Source organism: Bubalus bubalis, chromosome 4, assembly GCF_019923935.1.
Source record: "Bubalus bubalis isolate 160015118507 breed Murrah chromosome 4, NDDB_SH_1, whole genome shotgun sequence".
In the NCBI taxonomy this organism is placed as follows: Eukaryota; Metazoa; Chordata; class Mammalia; order Artiodactyla; family Bovidae; genus Bubalus; species Bubalus bubalis.
In genome coordinates, this window is record NC_059160.1 from 163,624,142 (window position 1) to 163,650,709 (window position 26,568).

Here is a 26,568-nt window from a genome sequence, read left to right on the forward strand (position 1 = left end):
TTCACGTCTTCCGAGGTGGCACAGTGGTAAGAATCCTTCTGCCAATACAGGAGACAGGAGACCCGAGTTCAATTCCTGGATCGGGAAGATCTCCTGGAGAAGAAATGGCAACACACTCTTGTCTTCTTGCCTGGGAAGTCACATGGAAAGAGAAGCCTGGCGGGCTATGGTCTATGGGGTCACAGAAGAGTTGGACACACCTAGGCAACTAAACAACAGGAAATTGTGCAGAATGTACCTTTGAGGACTATCAGAGGACTGTGTAGCCTATTAAGAGTGAAAGTAGTATCTTACCATATGCAGCGAAGGGGTAATTACGATACATGTCAGCTGGAATTTCCTATTTCCAAATATGAAGCAATTAAATGTCATCTGAGACTCTGTTCTGATTATACTTCCTATCCCATTAAGAAAAAAAATCCCCTGTAATGAATTCTAAAGTTCCAGAGGTGTGTCCTTTGGATCCAATGCATCCTCACTGGTGATGATAAATAAGCCTGTGAAAATTATATCAAAAGGGCATTTGAATGTGTTCTCACTTAGGACTGCTGTGATCCTCACCTTTATTTGGTGGGGTGACAGGTTGATTGGGAAGTGACTGATAACAGGGTCATTAAACAAGGAAATTGACATTTGTTGTCTCTTCTTTTTGATTCTCTTCTGGGATGGATGCAAAATCAAGAAAGTTTGTTGTTGATGATGCATTGTAGAATGGAAATAAATATGTCCAAGTATTCCAAATAGTAACATCAGAAAGTGCTAGTGGATGATTGGGGCAGCTTGTATTGTCTTAACGGTCCAGAATTTATCAGTCAGGTTTCCATGGAAAAAAATATGCCTGTTAATCCTCCAGAGTTTGGATGTATATTTTTTTATGCTATGCTATGCTAAGTCACTTCAGTTGTGTCCGACTCTGTGTGACCCCATAGGCGGCAGCCCACTAGGCTCCCTCATCCCTGGGATTCTCCAGGCAAGAACACTGGAGTGGGTTGCCATTTCCTTCTCCAATGCATGAAAGTGAAAAGTGAAAGTGAAGTCGCTCAGTCGTGTCCAACTCTTAGCGACCCCATGGACTGCAGCCTACCAGGCTCCTCCATCCATGGGATTTTCCAGGCAAGAGTACTGGAGTGGGGTGCCATTGCCTTCTCCATGGAGCCTTAATATTTTCCTACTAATGTAGAACATAAGGCATCCGTTAATTTTGTATTAGGTCAAAGAAAGGTATATCTCAACTAAGAGTGTTTTTCCCCTTTTCCATTAGCCTAGGAGAATGTTACAGTAGCCTGCTCTGTTTCAACAATAGAAAGAAGCTCAGTGTCAAAAACACAGTTTCCTGTGAACTGCTCATGGTGAGTACTTGATCATGGGGCTAGCTTGCAGTCTAACAGGTCAGATATTTTAACCAGAGACTGGCTGTGTTAAAGTATCTGATGTGGATCCCACATAGTTAAAGTAATGAAAAAAGTGCTAGTTACTCAGTCATGTCCGATAGTTGGCGACACCATGGACTGGAGCCCACCAGGCTCCTCTGTCCATGAGGTTCTCCAGGCAAGAATACCAGAGTGCGTAGCCATTCTGTCTGCCATGGGATCTTCCCAACCCAGAGATCAAACCCAAGTCTCCTGCGTGGCGAATGGATTCTTTACCATCTGGGCCACCAGGTAAAGCAATAGTTTTGGCCAAAAGGAAGTAAGTAAAATACAATTAAATTTTGATTTCTTATTCACTCAAGCACTGATTCACAGCAGATGTCCAGATCCCTTCCCCAGTGATTCTAGCAATATACTTAGTTTCTAGTTAGGCTTTGGCTTTTTTTTTTTTAATAAAGACAAATATTCATCTAGTGATTGCAATGAAATTCAGGTTTAATTCTGCCACACTGAATACCTCCAATGTAAAAATTTATTCCCAGAAAAGGAATGTTGATGAATAATCTATGACTAATTGCAGAACGAAGCACTACCATTCTGCTAGGGAGGTAGAGTGTGAGGGAAGCCGATTCACCCATTCAATGTGTGTTCATTGAATCGGATTAACAAGTCATGAAACCATTCCCCCCGAATTTTAGATATGGTTTCTCTTAAAGCACAGATTTTGTTGTTATAATATTATAATATGCTCACTTTACTGCTCACATTGGGGTCTTGAAGAACTCAGACTGAAGAGACGTTAGGAAAATAACTGATTTGGAACATGGTAATAAGAAAATGGCTCTTTGCACTTTACATTTTCAAAGGGCTTGGTTCAGTGCGTAGGAGGGTTCCTACACTGCATGTCATACCTGAAGCATAGAAATGAACACTGTGAGCACATGAGATGCATTTTCTGCAGGATAACAGCCTTCACTGTTAACCATAAGTTGCGGATGTGTCTATAAACAATCATTTTTATTTTGCCCTGTTTATTTTGTAGCCAATTATTCAGATGTTATTTTCCAAAAGAGTTAAGTGACACACTGTGGTGGATTCATTTTGATATATGGCAGAACCAATACAATACCCTAAAGTTTAAAAATAAAATTAAATTTAAAAAAAGAATAAAAAATGAATCTTTAATAATTTGTATAGATAATATAATAGTGTTATAATAGTAAAATATCATTTATAGCAAAATATTTCAAAAATATGAAATGATCACTGCTTCACAAATACAGCTGAAAGTAGTGATTATTTTTTTTAAAGACTTGTCATCATTTAAATTGTTTTTTTTTTTTTTTCCAGTGATAGTATTTTCCATTCCACAGGTTAAGCAGAGAATGATGACAGTCAGAGACACAGAGAGAACTGTGGGGGTGAAAAATGAGTCCACCGTCCAGGAGTTCTTTCTGGAGGCGTTTCCTGCTGCCCAGCACTTGGGGGGCCTCCTCTTCCTGGTGCACCTGCTCGCATACCTGGCCTCTATCGTGGGAAACGCGGTCATAATCTTCATCACCTGGGCTGACCATCGCCTCCAGACGCCAATGTATGTTTTGCTGAGCACTTTCTCCTTCTGCGAATGCTGTTTCATCACCACAGTCATTCCTAAACTGCTGTCCATCTTCCTTTCAGGAAGGCAAACAATTCCCTTTCCTGCTTGCCTCACACAAGCCTTCTTCTTTTTATTTCTTGGTGCAGTGATTTTCTTTCTCATGGCAGTGATGTCGTTGGATCGATACCTGGCCATCTGCAAGCCTCTGCACTATGCATCCATCATGAACCTGAGGGTTAGTTTCCTCCTGATTTTCTTGTGCTATTCCTTGTCCTTCATCTTCTTCACTGGTCTGATGCTCAGAGTTTTCCAGTTATCATTCTGTGGCCCCAATATCATCTCTCATTTCTTCTGTGACCTTGACTCCTTAATTCATCTCTCCTGCTCTGACACCAGATCTGTTGAGATACCTTTCTACTTCCTTACTTCACTTGTCATTCTACTACCGCTCATCATAACCACCATTGCCTACAGCAACATAGTGGTCACAATCCTGCGACTCCCATCAGCCAAGGAGCGACAGAAAGCTTTCTCCACCTGCTCTTCACACCTCATTGTCCTCTCTCTGATGTATGGCAGCTGTGTGTTTATTTACCTGAAACCAAAGCAGGTGAACAGGCTGGACTCCAACAAGGAGGCTGCCCTTGTGAACACAGTGGTGACCCCAGTGCTGAACCCTGTCATCTACACCCTGAGGAACAAGCAGGTCCACCAGGCTCTGAGGGACACGCTGTCTAGGGTGAGGTTGCAGAAGTAGAGTTTGGAGGCTAAGTGGATCCTCTTGATTCTCCACTTGAGTTTCCCACCTTTGGCAAAGTCTGTTCTCGAGAGAATGAATCTCCATAGACTCTCCACGTGGTCATCTATCTTGTGCTACTTTTCAGCTGGATGGGTACTGTCCTATTTTGCTATTCAATACCTTCTTCTATTTGAAATTTTCATTTATTCTCTATATTGTGCTGAATATATCCTCTGTGATTTTTCTACTGATTGGTCTTAAATGAATTCAAACAATATTTATGGAGCAAATGATACAGAAATCATATGATACAAAGTCTTCAATCAAATAATAAAATGTTGCCAGATTTTATAATATCTGTGCATGATACATTCTTAGTTTTGAAGTTTATGATATCTCAGGAAAAATAGATAGAAACCTTTCTTTACCATTTGACACTCAAGGTTTGACATTCCAATTACAAATTATTTCTGAAATTATATAAAGTCATACTATAACTGAATTGTGTTTCATTATTGTAATCTATCTATGTGATTGAGTCAGTTGTATACTCACTAGTTCTTCTTTGGATCTATTGGTTTTAGTGTAGAAACAGCTCAGTGGAACTCGAAAAAATGTAGGTGGGCTCATCAAGGTAACATCTTCCAGCAGTATCAAACATTATTAAAAAACTTTAATTCTTTCTTGAAATATAAACAAATTGTAGAGCTTTAAGAATTATAAAGTTTATTTTCTGTAATTTCTGTTGCCAAGTCCTGGAACAAACAAATTGCTCAAAGGTAGGTGATCCCACTAGCAAATTCTTTCCTCCCATAGAAGAGGTATTTTCACCTTGGTGTGATCTTGAGTATAGGAGATGCCAATGTTGTCTCTGGTAACCTAAATTGTGGTTGACATTTTATGTAGGAAAAAACTAATTGAACTCATAATTATAAAGGAATAAAAGGAAAATGAGTGCATTAATAATAAAGAAAAGTGGATCAAAATGAACTCACTTACTGTGTTTGAAGGTTCATTAAGCAAGTGGCTCCAACCCGAAGGTATTTGGCCCTAAAATGATGTAAGTCCTGGCACATCTAACACTGCATGTGCATAGCATACATTTGATTTTTGCTATGTCTGATGTGAGTGTGTATTTCCCTTTAGCTTGACTTGAAAATTACTTCTAATTTAAGGCATACTCTTATTAGGAAGAATTTTAGATTGTCGAAAGTACTGGGTGATTTAGATTTTTACATTTGGGAGTGATTTGATGATAGATTGTTGTACGTATTATGTTCTTCCAAGGACATCTCTATCTATGTCTTTCCCTTTTCTAAAATAGAAGTTAATGAGCAATTTTTGAATCTGACAAAAGTTGGAAAGTCCTGAGAGTCCTCTGTGTTGGTTTCTGTCCATTAGATGAAAGAACCAATCTTCACAGCCTAGCCCAGACTAGTGCCAGAGATGGACATCACCAATCACCCAGAGTGACCCAAACCTCATCCTCCTCCAAACCAGTCTCTGCTTTAGTGTGTCCCATGAGACTGAGGCGTGTCATCCCTATTACCCCAGCCCTAAGACAGGTAGATAGAATCCAACCCTTCTATTAACAGCTGGGAAAGTTGGGGTACTATAAATGTTGTCCAGTTCCTTCTATATTCAAGGAGAAACTAAGAATTGATATGCTTGTCTGTTCATACTGTACTGACCGTGGGGACAGAGCTGTGAGAGGTGATCCTTTACTCCTTAGGAGAAGCTGGAAGTTGGGAGTTCTGATCAGATTGTAAGGTGCTGTGTTGGGTTAGAACTCACAGTTTCTCCTTATTTAAGACTGGTGTGCCTTTGACCCAGCCCGTGTGGACAGAATAAGTCAGAATAAATATGTTCAGGAGTTCCATCAATAACTTTAAGTCACCAGCATGATGAGTTTAAACTGTTTCCTGTGTTTGAACTCTATTAGCCAAGACTTTCTTAGGAATAAAACTTTGGCTTCCTCATGTGTTAGAATGTTCCAAGTACACAAAAAATACAGGCATTTCTTATTGTGGGATCTTTTGAGATTATGATATGAATATAGAATTTTAAGCTGAAACAAACATCTCCAGTTAAAAAAATTTCTTCCTTTAAAGCATAATTTTATTATTTTAGAGAGGACAAAAACCAGAACAAAGTTCAAATTCTGTGAAATACATCTAGCTGAGTATGTGACTTTGATGTGATTGATCAACTAGTAGTGTTATAAACTAAAACCAGCTTTGTGTGACACAAATTGACCTGGAATGAGTTTGGCCACATCACATAACTGGTGTAGACAACTAAGCCCTAAACAGCTTAGATTTCCATGGTACTAAAGGAGGACTTTAAGGGAGAAAAGAAGGGAAGCTTTTTTTTTCCAGCTAGGTGCAAGAGAGTGATAAGAATCAGCAATAACATCAGTGACTTGACAAAAACATTTCTAGGAAAGCACAAACTAACTCAAGAAGAAATAGAAAACACAAATAGGTAAATAGCAATTAAAAATATATTAGTGATCAAAAAGTTCCCACAAAAAAGCCCAGTAAATCATTAGTATTTACTAATGATTTCTGTGAAACATTTAAAAAAGAATTAGCTCCAGTTAGTCACAAGCTTCTAAAAATACAAATGAAAAATCACTTTCTAGATCTTTCTAAGAGGTCAGTATTACCCTGATATCAAGACCAAACAAAGATATCACAAGAAAAGAAGACTAAACACCAATGTCTCTGATAAAAATAGGGATACCAGAATACCCAAGAAGATGCTGAGAAAACTGTATCAGGAACATTTTACAAAGGATAACCCCACCAAGTGGGGTTTATCCCAGAAATGCAAGGGTACTTTAACAGATAAAAGTCAATCAATAGTGTACACATATTAATAAAATAAAGGACAGCAAACACATGATGATCTCAATAGATGCAGAAAAAGCATTTGAAAAATCTAAGCTACCTATGACAAACATTTGGAAAACTAAAAATGAAAGGGAAATTCCTCAACCTGATCAAGTGTATATGTTAAAAATCATGAGTTAATATCATCCTTGACAGGGAAAGAATGAAAACTTCCTCCCTAAGGCAAAATACAAAGGAAGGATGTCTCTATTTAACATTGTCCTAGAGGTTGGTACAAGAGCAATTAAACAAGAAATACAAATGAAAGACCTTCAATTGGAAAATAAGAAATAAAATTATCTTATTCACAGATGCCATAATTTTTACATAGAGAATTCTAAGGAATACACAGTAAAATTTTCAGAGCTATTAAATGAGTCAAAGAAGGTTTCAGAATTAAAAATTTAAAATTCTTTCTTTAATTTTATTGCAGTAGAGGTGATTTACAATATTACATAAATTTCATAGGTACAACATAGTTTTGACTTTAAAAAGTAACTTTCTTTATATTTTATTTATTCATTTTTATGTTTGGCTATACTAGTCTTCGTTGTATGTGCAGGCTTCGTCTAGTTGTGGCGCGTGGCGGCTACTCTTCACTGTAGTGTGTGAGATTCTTATTGCAGTGACTTTTCTTGAGGAGGAGCGCAGGATTAGTTGCTCCGAGGTATGAGGAATCTTCAAGGATCAGGGGTCAAAGCTGCGTTCCCTTTGTTGGCAGGCAGATTCTTAACCACTGGAACACCGAGGAAGCCTCAGTGATTCACATTTTAAAAATAGTATACATCATTTCAAGTTTTTAGTATTGTATAATGTATCATTTTTTCTGTGTTGTACAATGTATCATTGTAGTTTATTATTTTACATAATAGTACCTACCTCATTCTTGAACCCTAGTCTTTCCTTCCCTTTTCCCTCTCCCTGCCGGGAGCCGGCATATTGCATATTGAGTGCATATTGCATATTGCATATTGAGTGCAGCACTTTCCACAGCATCATCTTTCAGGATCTGGAATAGCTCAACTGGAATTCTATCACTGCCAGGAGCCAGCATGAGGAACTCCACCCATGACAAAGGTCATGAGGAAGGAGGCTTGGCATATGCAAAGGCAGGATCGAGCCTCAGGAGTCCCCCTGGAAATTCTCAAGCATCTACCCCCAAAACCAGAGTCTGCCTACTTTCTGCTTTGTGCTTTCACCTACACCTCTGACTTTATGGGGGGCTGTCCCCCACTACCTCTCTCTGAAAAAAGAGTTAGCTTACAGCTCCAGTTAATAATTCCTGGGTGTGACAGTGTTTCAACCTACAAACTCCTTTGGAAATCCTCTAGCCTGCCTGAATAGGTTTTTCCGGCCACATGTGATTGTTCAGAGCCTCCCAACTGTGAGAGGCAGGAGATGTTCTAAACTGTCTAAACACAGATTCTTTTGAGTAGTTAAAAGATTGATTAGAAATTGTATTGGTGAAGGGCTTTTCACTTATTGAGCCAATGTTTGCTGCTAAGTCTCCATACTCCTTACCTACTGTGTCCTTGGCGGTGTATTGATTGATATAATGGGTGTATAGAAATGTAAAATGCAGCTTTGTCCAATGCTTTTTTGGAGGCTGGTGCCTGACTTTGGAATAATCACCTTTAGAAAAAATAAGTTTCTTAAAATGTAAACAGGCCTCCTGGCCAGAAGATGATGTAATTCACCTGGACTTTTGCATATGATAAGTTTGAAAGCCTGGCTTAGATTAGGACCAGGAACTGCTGTCCTTGCATGACTCCACCCCTTCCCCCATTATCCTCTATGCACAACTTAAGGTATAAAAACTACTTTGGAAAATAAAGTGCTGGCCTTGTTCACCAAAACTTGGTCTCCCCATGTCGATCTCTCTTTCAAATTCTGGCTGAGTCTCCATCTGGAGCACGGAACCCGCCATGCTTGCTAATTATGCCTGGGCTTCTAAGATCCGACCGGGGAGGCCTCAGTGTCTCCTCTCCTTTGGGAGAACGGAAGGACACCTGCGGCCTACGTATGTGGTGCAAACTTCTTGTCTTGAAGTTTTATTGGTCTCCTGCGTAAACCAAGCTACTCAGCCTCTTTTCTCCACTGAATTTTCCTACTGAGCTATCCTTATTCTATTACTCTTTGTATCCTTAATTAAAGTGTAATTAAGCAGTTGTTTCCTGACCCTCGCCTACGCCCTCTCTCCTTCGAATACCCTGTATCAGCTGGGGCTGGACCCCGGCATCTCCCCACTGTAACTACTAGGTTTTTTTTTTTTTCTGTCTGTGAGTCAAATTTTTAAAAAATTTTTAATTTTAATTAGAGGCTAATTACTTTACAATATTGTATTGGTTTTGCCATACATCAACACGAATCCGCCACGGGTGTACACGTGTTCCCAATCCTGAATCCCCCTCCCATCTCCCTCCCCATACCATCCCTCTGGGTCATCCCAGTGCACCAGCCCCGAGCATCCTGTATCCTACATCGAACCTGGACTGGCGATTCATTTCTTATGTGATATTATACATGTTTCAATGCCATTCTCCGAAATCATCCCCCTCTCCCTCTCCCACAGAGTCCAAAAGACTGTTCTGTACATCTGTGTCTCTTTTGGTGTCTCGCATACAAGGTTATCATTACCATCTTTCTAAATTCCATATATATGTGTTAGTATACTGTATTGGTGTTTTTCTTTTTGGCTTACGTCACTCTGTATAATTGGCCCCAGTTTCATCCACCTCATTAGAACTGATTCAAATGCATTCTTTTTAATGGCTGCATAATACTCCATTGTGTATATGTACCACAGCTTTCTTATCCATTCACCTGCTGATGGACACCTAGGTTGCTTCCATGTCCTGGCTATTATAAACAGTGCTGTGATGAACATTGGGGTACACGTGTCTCTTGCAATTCTGGTTTCCTTGTTGTGTATGCCCAGCAGTGGGTTTGCTGGGTCATATGGCAGTTCTATTTCCAGTTTTTTAAGGAATCTCCACACTGTTCTCCATAGTGGCTGTACTAGTTTGCATTCCCACCAACAGTGTAAGAGGGTTCCCTTTTCTCCACACCCTCTCCAGCATTTATTGCTTGTAGACTTTTGGATCGCAGCCATTCTGACTGGCATGGAATGGTACCTCATTGTGGTTTTGATTTGCATTTCTCTGATAATGAGTGATGTTGAGCATCCTTTCATGTGTTTGTTAGCCACCTGTATGTCTTCTTTGGAGAAATGTCTATTTAGTTCTTTGGCCCATTTTTCTGGAATTGAGCTGCAGGAGTTGCCTGGAAAATCCCATGGGCGCAGGAAACTGATAGGCTGGAGTTCGTGTTGTCGTGAAGAGTTGAATACGACTGAGAGACTTCACTTTCATGCTTTGGAGAAGTAAATGGCAACCCACTCCAGTGTTCTTGCCTGGAGAATCCCAGGGATGGGGGAGCCTAGTGGGCTGCCATCTATGAGGCCGCACAAAGTCGACCATGACTGAAGTGACTTAGCAGTAGCAGCAATAGCAGTTGCTTGTATATTTTTGAGATTAGTTGTTTGTCAATTGCTTCATTTGCTATTATTTTCTCCCATTCTGAAGGCCGTCTTTTCACCTTGTTTATAGTTTCTTTTGTTGTGCAGAAGCTTTTAATTTTAATTAGATCCCATTTGTTTATTTTTGCTTTTATTTCCAATATTGTGGGAGGTGGGTCCTAGAGGATCCTGCTGTGATTTATGTTGGAGAGTGTTTTGCCTATGTTCTCCTCTAAGAGTTTTACAGTTTCTGGTCTTATGTTTAGATATTTAATACATTTTGAATTTATTTTTGTGTATGGTGTTAGAAAGTGTTCTGGTTTCATTCTTTTACAAGAGGTTGACCAGTTTTCCCAGCACCACTTGTTAAAGAGATTGTTTTTTCTCCATTGTATATTCTTGCCTCCTTTGTCAAAGATAAGGTGTCCATAGGTGTGTGGGTTTATCTCTGGGCTTTCTATTTTGTTCCATTGATCTATATTTCTGTCTTTGTGCCAGTACCATACTGTCTTGATGACTGTGGCTTTGTAGTAGAGCCTGAAGTCAGGCAGGCTGATTCCTCCAGTTCCATTCTTCTTTCTCAAGATAGCTTTGGCTATTTGAGGTTTTTTGTATTTCCATGCAAATTGTGAAATTATTTGTTCTAGCTCTATTAAAATTACCATTGGTAGCTCAACAGGGATTGCATTGAATCTATAGATTGCTTTGAGTTGTATACTCATTTTCACTATATTGATTCTTCTGATCCATGAACATGGTATATTTCTCCATCTATTAGTGTCCGCTTTGATTTCTTTAAGTACTGTTTTATAGTTTTCTATATATAGGCCTTTAGTTTCTTTAGGTAGATATATTCCTATGTATTTTATTCTTTTCGTTGCAATGGTGAATGGAATTGTTTCCTTAATTTCTCTTTGTATTTTCTCATTGTTAGTGTATAGGAATGCAAGGGATTTCTGTGTGTTGATTTTATATCCTGTAACTTTACTGTATTCATTGATTAGCTCTAGTAATTGTCTGGTGGAGTCTTTAGGGTTTTCTATGTAGAGGATCATGTCATCTGCAAACAGTGAGAGTTTTACTTCTTCTTTTCCAATTTCAATTCCTTTTATTTATTTTTCTGCTCTGATTGCTGTGGCCAAAACTTCCAAAACTATGTTGATGGAGTAGTGGTGATAGTGGGCACCCATGTCTTGTTCCTGACTTTAGGGGAAATGCTTTCAATTTTTCACCATTGAGGGTAATGCTTGCTCTAGGTTTGTCATATATCACTTCTATTATGTTGAGGTATGTTCCTTCTATTCCTGCTTTCTGGAGATTTTTATCATAAATGGATGTTGAATTTTGTCAAAGACTTTCTCTGCATCTATTGAGATAATCATATGGTTTTTATTTTTCAATTTGTTAATGTGGTGTATTGCATTGATTGATTTGCGGATACTGAGGAATCCTTGTATCCCTGGGATAAAGCCCACTTGGTCATGGTGTATGATCTTTTTAATGTGTTGTTGGATTCTGATTGCTAGAATTTTGTTAAGGATTTTTGCATCCATGTTCATCAGTGATATTGGCCTGTAGTTTTCTTTTTTTGTGGCATCTTTGTCAGGTTTTGGTGTTAGGGTGATGGTGGCCTCATAGAATGAGTTTGGAAGTTTACCTTCCTCTGCAATTTTCTGGAAGAGTTTGAGTAAGATAGGTGTCAGCTCTTCTCTAAATTTTTGGTAGAATTCAGCTGTGAAGCCATTTGGACCTGGGCTTTTGTTTGCTGGAAGATTTCTGATTACAGTTTCAATTTCCGTGCTTGTGATGCATCTGTTAAGATTTCCTACTTCTTCCTGGGTCAGTTTTGGAAAGTTGTACTTTTCTAAGAATTTGTCCATTTCTTCCACGTTGTCCATTTTATTGGCATATAATTGCTGATAGTAGTCTCTTATGATCCTTTGTATTTCTGTGTTGTCTGTTGTGATCTCTCCATTTTCCTTTCTAATTTTATTGATTTGATTTTTCTCCCTTTGTTTCTTGATGAGTCTGGCTAATGGTTTGTCAATTTTATCTATCCTTTCAAAGAACCAGCTTTTGGCTTTGTTGATTTTTGCTATGGTCTCTTTTGTTTCTTTTGCATTTATTATGCCCTAATTTTTAAGATTTCTTTCCTTCTACTAACCCTGGGGTTCTTCATTTCTTCCTTTTCTAGTTGCTTTAGGTGTAGAGTTAGGTTATTTATTTGACTTTTTTCCTGTTTCTTGAGGTATGCCCGTATTGCTATGAACTTTCCCCTTAGCACTCCTTTTACAGTGTCCCATAGGTTTTGGGTTGTTGTGTTTTCATTTTTATTCGTTTCTATGCATATTTTGATTTCTTTTGTGATTTTTTGTTTATTCAGCAGCGTGTTGTTCAGCCTCCATATGTTAGAATTTGTAATAGTTTTTCTTCTGTAATTGATATCTAATCTTACTGCATTGTGGTCAGAAAAGATGCTTGGCATGATTTCAATATTTTTGAATTTACCAAGGCTAGGTTTATGGCCCAGGAAATTTGATCTATCCTGGAGAAGTTTCTGTGTGCGCTTGAGAAAAAGGTGAAAGTCATTGTTTTAGGGTGAAATGTCCTATAGATATCAATTAGGTCCAACTGGTCTATTGTATCATTTAAAGTAATATTCACTAGCTTGTTTCATTTTTAGAATCCACATATAAGAGAGACCAAATGGGTGCTTGTGGGTGCTTAATTGCTTAGTCGTGTCCAACTCTTTGCAACCCTTTGGACTGTAGCCCACCAGGGTCCTCTGTCCATGTGATTTTTCAGGAAGAATACTGGAGTGGATTGCCATTTCCTCCTCCAGGGGATCTTCCAGACCCAGGGATCTAGCCCACACCTCCTGTGGCTCCTGCACTAAAGGTGGATTCTTTACCTGCTGAGCCATCAGGAAAGCCCAAGAGATAACATATAGTATTTATCTTTCCTTGTCTGAATTATTTCACTAAGCATGGTGGTGGTGTTGGCTGTGGTTTAGTCTCTAAGGCAAATCTGACTTTTTACAACTTCATGGACTGTAGCTCGCCAGGATCCTCTGTCCACAGGATTACCCAGGCAAGAATACGAGAGTGGGTTGCCATTTTCTTCTCCAGGGGCTCTGTCTGGCCCAGAAGTTTAACCTGCTTCTGCTTCATTGTAGGTGTTTTTTTTTTTTTTTTTTTAAACCCCTGAGCCACCTGGGAAGTCCTATAGAGTTCACATTCCCTGTTGAAAATATAGAAAAACTAGAAGTTAGCAAGAATTTTACAAAGAATACTTTGCTTGACAGTTGAAAACGTTCTTATACAACTTCATGTCTTCCTAGGTGGCACAGTGGTAAAGAATCCTTCTGCCAATACAGGAGACAGGAGACCCGAGTTCAATTCCTGGGTCGGGAAGATATCCTGGAGAGGAAATGGCAACACACTCTTGTCTTCTTGCCTGGGAAGTCGCATGGAAAGAGAAGACTGGCAGGCTACAGTCTATGGGATCACAGAAGTTTTGGACACACCTAGGTGACTAAACAACAGGCAGTTGTGCAAAATGTACCTTTGAGGACCATCAGAGGACTTTGTAGCCTATTAAAAATGAAAGTAGTATCTTACCATATGCAGTGAAGGGGTAATTATGATACATGTCAGCTGGAATTTCCTATTTCCAAATATGAAGTAATTAAATGTCATCTGAGACTCTGTTCTGATTATACGTCTATCCCATTATGAAAAAAATCCCCTGTAATGAATTTTAAAGTTCCAGAGGTGTGTCCTTTGGATCCAATGCATCCTCACTGGTGATGATAAATAAGCCTGTGATAATTATATCATAAGGGCATTTGAATGTATTCTCGCTTAGGACTGCTGTGATCGTCACATATACTTGGTGGGGTGACAGGTTGATTGGGAAGTGACGGATAACAGGGTCATTAAACAAGGAAATTGACATTTGTTGTCTCTTCTTTTTGATTCTCTTCTGGGATGGATGCAAAATCAAGAAAGTTTGTTGTTGATGATGCATTGTAGAATGGAAATAAATATGTCCAGGTATTCCAAATAGTAACATCAGAAAGTGCTAGTGGATGATTGGGGCAGCTTGTATTGTCTTAACGGTCCAGAATTTATCAGTCAGATTGCAGTCGAAAAAACTATGAATGTTAATCCTCCAGAGTTTGGAAGTGTATTTTTTTAATGGAGTCTTAATATTTTCCTACTAAAGTAGAACATAAGGCATCCGTCAATTTTGTATTAGGTCAAAGAAAGGTATATCTCAACTAAGAGTGTTTTTCCCCTTTTCCATTAGCCTAGGAGAATGTTACAGTAGCCTGCTTTGTTTCAACAATAGAAAGAAGCACCTTGTCAAAAACACAGTTTCCTGTGAACTGCTTCGTGGTGAGTACTTGATCATGGGGCTAGCTTGCAGTCTAACAGGTCAGATATTTTAACCAGAGACTGGCTACGTTAAAGTATCTGATGTGGATCACGCATGGTTAAAGTAATGAAAAAAAGTGCTAGTCACTCAGTCATGTCCGATAGTTGGCGACACCATGGACTGGAGCCCACCAGGCTCCTCTGTCCATGAGGTTCTCCAGGCAAGAATACCAGAGTGCGTGGCCATTCTGTCTGCCATGGGATCTTCCCAACCCAGAGATCAAACCCAAGTCTCCTGCGTGGCGAATGGATTCTTTACCATCTGGGCCACCAGGTAAAGCAATAGTTTTGGCCAAAGGGAAGTAAGTAAAATACAATTAAATTTTGATTTCTTATTCACTCAAGCACTGATTCACAGCAGATGCCCAGACCCCTTCCCCAGTGATTCTAGCAATATACTTAGTTTCTAGTTAGGCTTTGGCTTTTTTTTTTTTTTTTTTTAATAAAGACAAATGTTCGTCTAGTGATTGCAATGAAATTCAGGTTTAATTCTGCCACACTGAATACCTCCAATGTAAAAATTTATTCCCAGAAAAGGAATGTTGATGAGTAATCTATGACTAATTGCAGAATGAAGCACTACCATTCTGCTAGGGAGGTAGAGTGTGAGGGAAGCCGATTCACCCATTCAATGTGTGTTCATTGAATCGGATTAACAAGTCATGAAACCATCCCCCCCGCCCCCTTTTAGATATGGTTTCTCTTAAACCACAGACTTTGTCATTATAATATTATAATATACTAGCTTTACTGCTCACACTGGGGTCTTGAAAAAAGAACTCAGACTGAAGAGACTTTAGGAAAATAACTGATTTGGAACATGGTAATAAGAAAATAACTCTTTTGCACTTTACATTTTCAAAGGGCTTGGTTCCTACACTGCATGTCATACCTGAAGCATAGAAATGAACACTGTGAGCCCATGAGATGCATTTTCTGCAGGATGACAGCCTTCATTGTTAACCATAAGTTGCGGATGTGTCTATAAACAATCATTTTTATTTTGCCCTGTTTTCTTTGTAGCCAATTATTCACAGATGTTATCGTCCAGAAGAGTTAAGTGACACATTAAAAATAATTATCAAGAACAAAAAATGAATCTTAATTCATTAATAATTAGTATAGATAACATAATAATGTTATAATAGTAAAATGTCATTTATAGTAAAATATTTTAAAGATATGAAATGATCCCTGTTTCACAAATACAGCTGAAATTAGTGATTATTTTATTTTTTTAAGACTTGTCATCATTTAAATTGTTTTTTTTTTTTTTTTTCAGTGATAGTATTTTCCATTCCACAGGTTAAGCAAAGAATGATGAGAGAGAATCAGGGAGAACTGTGGGGGTGAAAAATGAGTCCACCGTCCAGGAGTTTGTTCTGGAGGCGTTTCCTGCTGCCCAGCACTTGGGGGGCCTCCTCTTCCTGGTGCACCTGCTCGCATACCAGGCCTCTATCGTGGGAAATGTGGTCATAATCCTCATCACCTGGGCTGACCATCGCCTCCCGATGCCAATGTATGTTTTGCTGAGCACTTTCTCCTTCTGCGAATGCTGTTTCATCACCACAGTCATTCCTAAACTGCTGTCCATCTTCCTTTCAGGAAGGCAAACAATTCCCTTTCCTGCTTGCCTCACACAAGCCTTCTTCTTTTTATTTCTTGGTGCAGTGATTTTCTTTCTCATGGCAGTGATGTCGTTGGATCGATACCTGGCCATCTGCAAGCCTCTGCACTATGCATCCATCATGAACATGAGGGTTAGTTTCCTCCTGATTTCCTTGTGCTATTCCTTGTCCTTCATCTTAATCACTTGTCTGATGCTCAAAGTTTCCCAGTTATCATTCTGTGGCCCCAATATCATCTCTCATTTCTTCTGTGACATTGGCTCTTTAATTCATCTCTCTTGCTCTGGCACCAGATCTGTTGAAATATATTTCTTCTTTGTTACTTCGTTTGTCATTCTGCTATCCCTCATTGTAACCATCACTGCCTACAGCAACATAGTGGTCACAATCCTGCGACTCCCATCAGCCAAGGAGCGACAGAAAGCTTTCTCCACCTGCTCCTCTCACTTCATTGTCCTCTCTCTGATGTACGGCAGCTGTGTGTTTATATACGTGAAACCGAAGCAGGTGAACAGGCTGGACTCCAACAAGGAGGCTGCCCTTGTGAACACGGTGGTGACCCCAGTGCTGAACCCTGTCATCTACACCCTGAGGAATAAGCAGGTCCACCAGGCTCTGAGGGACACGCTGTTTGGGATGAGGTTGAAGAAATAGAGCTTTGGAGGCTAAGCAGATGGGCTTGATCCTCTAGGTTAAGTTCCCACCATTGGCAAAATCTATTCTTGAGAAGCTCTCCATATAGCAATCTAGCTTGTGCTACTTTTCAGCTGGATGGGTAGTGTCTTATTTTGCAATTCAGTTCCTTCTTCTATTTGAAAATTTCATTTGTTCTCTATATTCTGCTAAAGCTATCTTCCTTTCCTTTTCTACTTATTGGTCTTAAGTAAATTAACTTCAAATAATATTTATGGAGCCAACTATTATACATAAGTCATAATATACAAAGTCATTAATGTAAAGATAAAAATGTTGTCAGATTTTATAATTTCTGTCCATGATGCATTTTTATGTGTTTTGTTTATGATATTTCAGAAAAAATAAATAGACACCCTTCTTTACCATTTGATAGTTAGTGTGTGATATTCCAGAAACAAATTATTTCTGAAAATTATATAAAGTCATAGTACAACTTAATGGTGTTTCATTATTTGAATCTACTTATGTGAATGAATCAGTTGTATTCTCACTAGTTCTTCCTTGGGTCTATTGGTTTTAGTGTACAAACAGCTCAGTGTAACTCCAGATTTTTATATGGGCTCTTTCAGTGTATCATCTTCCAGATGTATAAAATGTTTTCAATAAACTTTTCTTTATTAATTCTTTCTTGAAATATAAACAAACTGTAGAACTCTAAAAATTTGTAGTTTTTTTCCCCCCTGTAATTGATGTTGCCAAGTCCTGGAACCAACAAATTGCTCAAGGGTAGGTGATCCCAGTAGCAAATTCTTTCCTCCCATCTAAGAAGTATTTTCTCCTTAGTGTGACTTTAGGTGTAAGAGTTGCCAGTGTCCTCCATGACATTTTACATAGCAAAAACTAATTGAACTCATAATTAGAAAACTATAAACAGAAAATGAGTGCATTAAAAATGAAAAAAGGGGATCAAAATGAACTCATTTACTGTGTTTGAAGGTTCATTGAGGAAGTGGCTCCCACCTGAAGATAATTGGCCCTAAGGGGACATAGGTCCTGTCCCATCTCACACTGCATGTGCATAATGTGCACTTGATTTTTACCATGTCTGGTGTGAGTGTGTATTTCCTTTTTAGCTTGATTTGAAAATTGCTTATAAGTTAAGGCATAATCTTATTAGGAAGAATTTTACATTGTTAATAGTACTCGGTGATTTAGATTTTTGTTTGGAAGTGATTTAATTATGTTATCCTAGGAATTATGGTTTTCCAAGGACATCGTTGCCTTTGTCTCTCTCCTTTCCAAAATAGAAGTTAAATGAATAATTTTTAAACCTGATAAAATTTCGGAGGTCCTGAGAGTCCTCTATTTTGGTTTATGTGTATTAGATAAAAGAGCCAATCTTCACAGCCTGGAGTCCTGAACCAGGCTAGTGCAGGAGATGGACATCACCAGTCAGCCAAAATGACCCAAACCTTGTGCTCATACAAGCCACTGTCTTTGCTGTTAATGTGTCTCAAGAGACTAAGTTTTGTCAAGCTCTATTATCTCAGCCCTGATAGCAGCCAAACCCTCTTGTAGCAACTGGAAAAGTTAGGGTGCTAGAAATGTTGTCTAATTCCTTGTATTTGTAGTTGTTCAGTTGATAAGCCGTGTCTGACTCTTTGCAAATCCATGGACTGCAGCACACTAGGCTTCCCTTTCATTCACTATCTCCCAGAGTTTGCTCAAACTCATGGCTGTTGCATCTGTGATACTATCTAACCATCTCCTCCTCTACTTCCCTCTTCTTTTCCCTTCAACCTTTTCCACCATCAGCATCTTTTCCAATGATGAGTTGGCTCATCGCATCAGGTGGCCAAAGTATTAGAGCATCAGCTTTAGCATCAGTCCTTCCAATGAATATTCTGGGTTGATTTCCTTTAGGATTGGTTTGATCTCCTTGCATCCAAGGCTCTCAAGAGTCTTCTTCAACACTACAATTCAAAGGCATCAGTTCTTCACCACTCAGCCTTCTTCATGGGCCAAATGTCACATCTATACATGACTACTGGAAAAACCATAGCATTGAATATATGGACCTTTGTCAGTAAAGTAATGTCTTTGCTTTTTAATATGCTGTCTACGTTTGTCATAGCTTTCCTTCCAAAAAGGGTCTTTGAATTTCATTACTCTAGTTACTGTCTGCAGTCATTTTGGAGCCCCCCAAAATAAAATCTATCACCGTTTCTATTTTTTCCACTTCTATTTGCTGTGAAGTGATGGAACCAGATGCCATGATCTTAACTTTTTAAAAAAGTTGTGTTTTAAGCCAGCTTTTTCATTCTTCTCTTTCATCCTCATGAAAGAGGATGTCTCTTAGTGCCTCTTCACTTTATGCCATTAGAGTGGTATTATCTGCATATCTGAGGTTGTTGATATTTCTTCCAGCAATCTTGATCACAGCTTGTGATTCATCCAACCCGACATTTTACATGATATACTCTGCATATTAGGTAAATAAACAGGGTAATGATAAGCAGCCTTGTCATATTCCTTTCCCAACTTTGATCCAGTCCATTGACTCATGTCCAGTTTTAACTATTGCTTCTTCACCTGCATACAGGTTTGTCAGGAGACAGGTAAGGTGGTCTGGTATTCCCATCCCTGTAAGAATTTTCCACGGTTTGATGTGATCCACACAGTCAAAGGCTTTCAAGTAGTCCAGAAGCAGAAGTAGATGTTTTTCTGGAATTCCCTTGCTTTCTATATGATCCAAAAAATGTTAGCAATTTGATCTCTGGTTCCTCTACATTTTCTAAAGCCAGCTTGTACATCTGGAAGTTCTTGGTTCATGTACTACTGAAGCCTAGCTTGAAGGATTTTGAGTATAACCTTACTCTCATGTAAAATGAGCACAATTGTCTTGAAATTTGAATGTGAGCACAATTGTCTAGAAATTTGAACGTTCTTTTTCACTGCCCTTCTTTGGGATTGGAATAAAACCTGACCTTTTCCAGTCGTCTGACCACTGTTGAGTTTTCCAAATTTGCTGGCATGTTGAGTGCAGCACTTTCACGGCATCATCTTGTAGGATTTGAAATAGCTCAACTGGAATTCCATCACCTCCACTAGCTTTGTTCATATTGATGTTTCCTAAGGCCCACTTGACTTCACATTCCAGGATGTCTGGCTCTAGGTGAGTGATCATACCATCATGGTTATCCCAGTCATTAAGATCTGTTTTGTATAGTTCTTCTCTTTATTCTTTCCACCTCTTCTTAATCTCTTCTGCCTCTCTTAGGTCCATACTGACTGATTATATTCTTTATATTATATTCAGATTGATTATATCTTTGCAGCTGAAGATGGAGAAGTTCTGTTCAGTCAGTAAAAACAAGATCTGTAGCTGACTGTGGCTCAAATCATCAGCTCCTTATTGCAAAATTGAGGATCAAATTAAAGAAAGGAGGGAAAACCACTTGGCCATTCAGGTATGACCTAAATCAAATCCCTTATGATTTTACAATGGAGGTGACAAATAGATTCAAGGGATTAGATCTGGTAGACAGAGTGCTTGAAGAACTATGGACAGAGGTTCATAACATTGTTCAGGAGTCAATGACCAAAGGCATCCCAAAGATAAAGAAATTCCTTCTATATCTAGGGAGAAACTGAGAGCTGCTATATTTGCCTACTACACTCTACTGACCCAGGGGAAAGAACTGCAGGAAGTGGCCCTTTACTCCTTAGAAGAAACTGAGATCTGGGGGTTCCCTCCAGATTATAAGGTGTTGTGTTGGGTTAGAACTCACAGTCTCCTTGCCAAAGACTGGTTTGCTTTGACCCAGCCCCTGTGGACCAGAATAGGTCAGAATGAATATGTTCAGGAGTTCCATCAATAACTTTAAGTCACCAGTATGATGAGTTTAAACTGTGTTTTCTGTGTATGAATCCTGTTAGCCAAGACTTTCAGAGTAATAAAACTTTGGCATCCTCATGTGTTAGAAAGCCCCAAGTTCACAAAAACACAGGCATTTGTTATTTTGGGATCTTCAAGGCTATTATCTGAATATAGAATCTTAAGTTGAAACAAAAATAGGAACCTCTCCAGTCAAAATATTTCTTCTTTATTTATCAGTTTAAAATGACATCGTATTATTTTAGAGAGGAAAAAAAAGAAGAACAAAGTTCAAATTCTGTTAAATACATCTAGCTGAGTATGTGGCTTCGATTTGATTGATCAACTATTAGTGCTATAAACTAAAACCAGCTTTGCATGAAACAAATTGGTTGGGCAATGAGTTTGGCCACATCGAATAACTTGTTCAGACAACTAAGCCCCGTGCTTAGGTCAGTCAGTCATGTCCGACTCTCTGCGACCCCATGGACTGTAGCTTGCCAGGCTCCTCTGTCCATGGGATTCTCTAGGCAAGAGCACTGGAGTGGGTTGCCATGTCCTTCTCCAGCTAAGCCCTAAAGAGCAGCAATTTCCATGATGCTAAGGAAGAATTTAAATGGAGAAAAGAAGGGAAGCTTTTCACTTTTTGCCTAGGTCCAAGAAGGAATAAGAATCAGAGATATCGGTGAATTGAAAAAAAAAAAATTTTGGGAAAGCACAAAGTAACTCAAGAATAAAGAGAAAATACAAATAAGTAAATAACAATTGAGAAACCTATTAGTGATCAAAAACTTCCCACAAAAAAGCTCAGGAAGACATGTCTTTACTAATGATTTCTATGAAACATTTAAGGAAGAATTAGCTCCAATTATTCACAGACTTCTAAAAATAAAGTGAAACAATCACTTTTCAGCTCTTTCCATGAGATCAGTATTATCCTGATATCAAGACTAAAGGAAAGTATCATAAGAAAAGAAACTACAAAGAAAGAAAACAAAACTACACACGGATTTCTGTGATGAAAAGAGGTACATAAGAATGCCCAAGATAATGCTGACAAGCCTAAATCAGGAACATATTACAAAGGATAACACACAATCACCAAGTGGGGTTTATCCCATAAATGCAAGGCTACTTTAACATATAAAAATCAGTCAATAGTATACACCATATTAATAAAATAGGACATCAAACACATGACGATGACAATAGATGCAGAAAAACCATTTGACAAACCGAAGAATTGATGCTTTTGAACTGTGGTGTTGGAGAAGACTCTTGAGAGTCCCTTGGACTTAAAGGAGATCAAGCCAGTCCATCCTAAAGGAAATCAGTCCTGAATATTCATTGGAAGGACTGATGCTGAACCTGAAACTCCAATACTTTGGCTGCCTGATGTGAAGAGCTGACTCTTCGGTAAAGACCCTGATGCTGGGAAAGATTGAAGGTGGGAGGAGAAGGGGACAACAGAGGATGAGATGGTTAGATGGCATCACTGACTCGATGGACATGAGTTTGAGCAAAGCTCCAGGAGTTCATGATGGACAGGGAAGCCTGGCGTGCTGTAGTCCATTGTGGTCACAGAGTCCGACACAACCGAGAGACTGAACTGAACTGAAACTTCCCATGACAAAAACATTTGGAAAACTAAATACAAAAGGGAAATTTCTCAACCTGATGAAGTGTATCTATTAAAAATCACTGAATAATAGTATCTTTGATGAGGAAAGACTGAACACTTGCTCCCTAAATTCAAAAAGAAGAGGATGTCTCTATTTTACACTGTCCTAGAGGTTGTTACAAGAGCAATTAGGCAAGAAAAATAAATAAAAGGCATTCAGATTGGAAAGCAGGAATAAGATTATCTTATTCACAGATGCCATAATTTTGTACATAGAAAATTCTAGGGCATAGACAGTAAAATTTTTAGAGCTATTAAATGGGTCCAACAAAGTTTCAGAATTAAAAACTTTAAAGTTCTTTCTTTAATATTATTTTGTATTTTTTATTTGCAGTATAGGTGATTTACAATATTATATAGATTTCAGAGGTACAACATAGTTTTGCATTTTTAAAAAGTGATTTTCTTTTGGTTTTATTTATTCACTTTTATTTTTGGCTACACTGGGCCTTCCTTGCTGTGTGCAGGCGTTCTCTGGTTGTGGCAGGTGGGGGCTACTCTGCATTGTAGTGTTTGGGTTTCTTATTGGGTTTCTTATTGTGGTGGCTTCTCTTGTTGTGGAGCACAGGCTTTAGGCACGTGGGCTTCAGTATTTTCGGCGCTTAGGCTTAGTTCTCCAAGGTATGTGAACTCTCCCAAGACCAGGGATCTAACCTGTGTCCCCTGTATTAGCAAGAGGATTCTTAACCACTGGAACACCAAGGAAGTCCTGTTGCTGCTGCTGCTGCTGCTAAGTCTCTTCAGTCGTGTCCGACTCTGTGCGACCCTATAGACGGCAGCCCACCAGGCTCCACTGTCCCTGGAATTCTCCAGGCAAGAACACTGGAGTGGGTTGCCATTTCCTTCTCCAATGCATGAAAGTGAAAAGTGAAAATGAAGTCACTCAGTCGTGTCCGACTCTTCGCAACCCCATGGACTGCAGCATTCCAGGCTCCTCCGCCCATGGGATTTTCCAGGGAAGAGTACTGGAGTGGATTGCCATTGCTTTCTCCGAAGGAAGTCCTAGGTGGGTCACATTTTAAAATATTATGCTCCATTTATAGTTATTTTGGCTACATTTTATGTGCTGTACAATGCATCATTGTGGCTTGTTTATTTTATATATAGTAGTTTGTGCCTCTTATCCTCAACCCCTATCTTGCCACTCCCTACTTCCCTCTCCCCACTGGCACCACAAGTTTGTTTTCTATATCTGTGAGTCTTTCTTTTTTTTAATATTCACTAGTCTGTTTCATTTTTAGAGTCCACATATAAGAGATAACATATGTGTGTTTGTGTGTTCTTAGTTGCTCAGTAATGTCCAACTCTTTGCAACCCTTAGGACTGTAACCCACCAGGCTCCTCTGTACATGGGATTCTCCCCTCAAGAATCCTTATGTGGATTTCCATTTCCTTATCTAAGGGAACTTCCTGACCCAGAGATCAGACCTGGGTCTCTCGTATTGACAGGCAACTTCTTTACCAACTGAGCCACCAGGGAAGGGGGGACACACACAAAGGCTCCTGAAAATTTCTATGAAATTTGCTTTGACTTTGAAGATTAGTGGGGAGATATTCAGACAGATCTCCGGACAGCTACTGTATGCCCCAGTGTTGCCAGAAAATAGACTCTGGGAGGTTAGCCACCTGGCTTTCAATAGGAAGCTAGAGGCCAAAGAAAAATGGGTAACTCTTGTGTCAGCAGCCCAGCTGAGATACCCCAGGAGGAGAAGCAGCCTTCCAAAGCGTGGTTGCTATGGCAACAGCTTCTCCTCCCTGGAAGTCATGTCTCAAACTTTCTCTCCTGTGTTTTGAAGAACTCTGGCATCCACTTTACAGATTTCACTTCAAAAGAGAGAGGCTGGCCATGTTAGTATGTTAAAGAAAACACCTAGTGTTCCCTTTTCTGCCCTGAAGAGGAAGAAATTTGTGCTTCTCCTTTTTCAAAGAGATTGAGGAAGGCAACAAAAATATTCTTCAGACACAAATATTTGATGAAAAGAATCATAATGTTGGTGGAGACATAAAGAATGATTGCATGAGGACGGTGGCTTTTCATCGCCTTCCTCAGAATCCAGCGTCGTCTCCAAAGCCTGACAATATCCAGCGTGTGATCCAGCCCTTCTTCACGATTTACTTTATTTTTAAACCTCAGCGTTCTGGCCTCAGTGCACACATCCCATGTTGATGATTTTAATCTGGACTTTTACCTCAAACAGGTAGAGACATTCCAATTGGGATTTTAGGATCCCTTGGGAAATCATCATAAATTTCTTGGAAAAACTTGGCAGAAAACAACAGGGACATCTGGGAGCCGATCACACACAGGCAACGGGAAGAGACATGCAAAGGTGGCTGGTGACGCTTGTTTCCAACAGCGATCAATTAGCTTCCCGCAGTCCTGTCTTCTGCTTTCCGTCCACGTCCTTTCAGTTTCTCGTTGCTTGGTAACTAAATGCCGTCGTCTGGGAAAACTGTTACGGAGACCTCAGATGTGCATCTCAGAAGCATGTGGCAGTAATACAGTGGGTCAAGGATGCTTCTCCACATGGAAAGGTGAGCATATGATGGAGGAGCATAGAGCAGTAGGTGTCTAGGAGCAGATGGGTTAGCACAACGGTGTGCTGCAGTAGAAGGAGACACGTCTCAGCAGCTCTCAGGGCTGAACTCAGAAGAAGCTGCCTGACCCATTAGTTGGTATAGGAGGTAGACAACAATTTTGCGTGTTCAGTTCAGTTCAGTTGCTCAGTAATGTCCTGTTGGGAGCCGTTAGGCATTACTGACAAAGTGGAGGCACAGCCTCAACCCCCTCTCCTCATCCCACAGGCACAGTCCTGGGATGAAGGAGTTAGCTCTTGTGATTCTGACTTGTTTATTCCTTTCTTCGGTTGAGTTGACTGGAAAGAATGTTAAGGTGCTTATTGTTCTTGAGAGGAGCATGAGAAAGCACAAAGCCTTCTGCAGTTGTGCCCAGAAAATAATCTATAAAGTAACCATTGACATTTGTTCAAGGATCTTTACAAAGAATGTTGCAGGATGAGCAAGCAGGCCGTAGCTTGAGGCCATGGGAAGGATTGTTATCTGAGACCTGTTTGTGAGGGGAATGTTTATGGCAAAAGAAGTTTGCTGAGCTTAGGGTTAAGGAATAATTAAGAATAGCTAGAAGCCTTTTTAGGAGATAGTGATCTTAAGATGTTAGGGGCAAAGAGGATTTAGAAAGATAAGAAATAAACTGAGGAATGTAGCATGAGTTAATCACAAGTTAAGCATAGGACACATAAGAGGAAGTAGATAATAGTAAAGCTGATTCTGAGAGAATCGCTGAAGCAGAAACTCTGTTTGTAGGGCAACAATGATTTCTGGAGACAATAAATCTGGGTGGGGGAAACTAAAAATGTCAAACCTCTGACCTAATGCTTTTGTCCAAGTATAAAAGAAAACCTGAAGCTTGAAATAAACATGTAGTCCCGTACTTTGAGTCAGAGGCTACATCATCCCCCACCGACACCGCTCACCCATTCAGGCTGATTCCCTGGCTGCTGGAGCTGGACTCCGGCAATGTCTGACTCTCTGCAACCCCATGAATCACAGTACACCACGCCTCCCTGTCCACCACCAACTCCCGGAGTTCACTCAAACTCACGTCCATCGAGTCGGTGATGCCATCCAGCCATCTCATCCTCTGTTGTCCTTCTCCTCCTGCCCCCAATCCCTCCCAGCATTAGAGTTGGCTAGGCTATTACCAACTGGGGGAGGCAGAGTCTGAACTTTCATCAGAACCCTAAGTAGTCCTGGAACCAAATTTTCACCAAGAATGGGGACAGTGGATTGTGATTGCTTTATTCTGTCTGCTCCTTTCTGGGGTTTCAGAGGTCAACGTTGAGAAGATGCTTTGTGGTATGAAAAATTCTGCCTCTGGACCCAGGGCTCTGTCAACCAGGAGCACTGGGAGCATGGGATGTATAGTCACCCCATTTGAAGACAACAGACTGTGACCAATGTGTTTCCTTTTTCAATCCTTTTTCCTACCCCAGAGAGATCTCTTGATTTCTTGGAAGAGAATAACTCATGGAGGAGAATGCCCTGTTCCCCATGAAAACACTTGTGCGTGCCTGTGTCAGGAACAGTGGAGAACTGTAACAGGGACTGCTGTAACTGGGACAGAAGCAGAGGCACCTTGAGCGTCATTCTGAGGTGAGCAGTTTGGTTGC

General features: G+C 39.7%; 2 protein-coding genes across 2 annotated transcripts; both read left to right on the forward strand.

The window, feature by feature from the left end:
• The first annotated feature begins 2,721 nt into the window (after positions 1–2,721).
• Positions 2,722–3,778, forward strand: LOC102404647 (olfactory receptor 6C74-like). Its single transcript, XM_025282554.3, has one exon. It carries the CDS (start codon positions 2,756–2,758, stop codon positions 3,722–3,724), a length of 969 nt encoding a protein of 322 aa, XP_025138339.3. The 5' UTR covers positions 2,722–2,755; the 3' UTR covers positions 3,725–3,778.
• A 12,088-nt stretch (positions 3,779–15,866) lies between these two features.
• On the forward strand, positions 15,867–17,433 carry LOC102393825 (olfactory receptor 6C74-like; the record flags this gene model as incomplete). Its single annotated transcript, XM_006039710.4, has 1 exon — positions 15,867–17,433. A coding segment is annotated over one exon (972 nt), but the record flags the coding sequence as incomplete, so codon positions are not given.
• Positions 17,434–26,568: the final 9,135 nt, after the last annotated feature.

Coding starts and splice junctions, on each gene's coding strand:
- LOC102404647 (XM_025282554.3), top strand. CDS start 2,756: ATGATGACAGTCAGAGACACAGAGAGAACTGTGGGGGTGAAAAATGAG.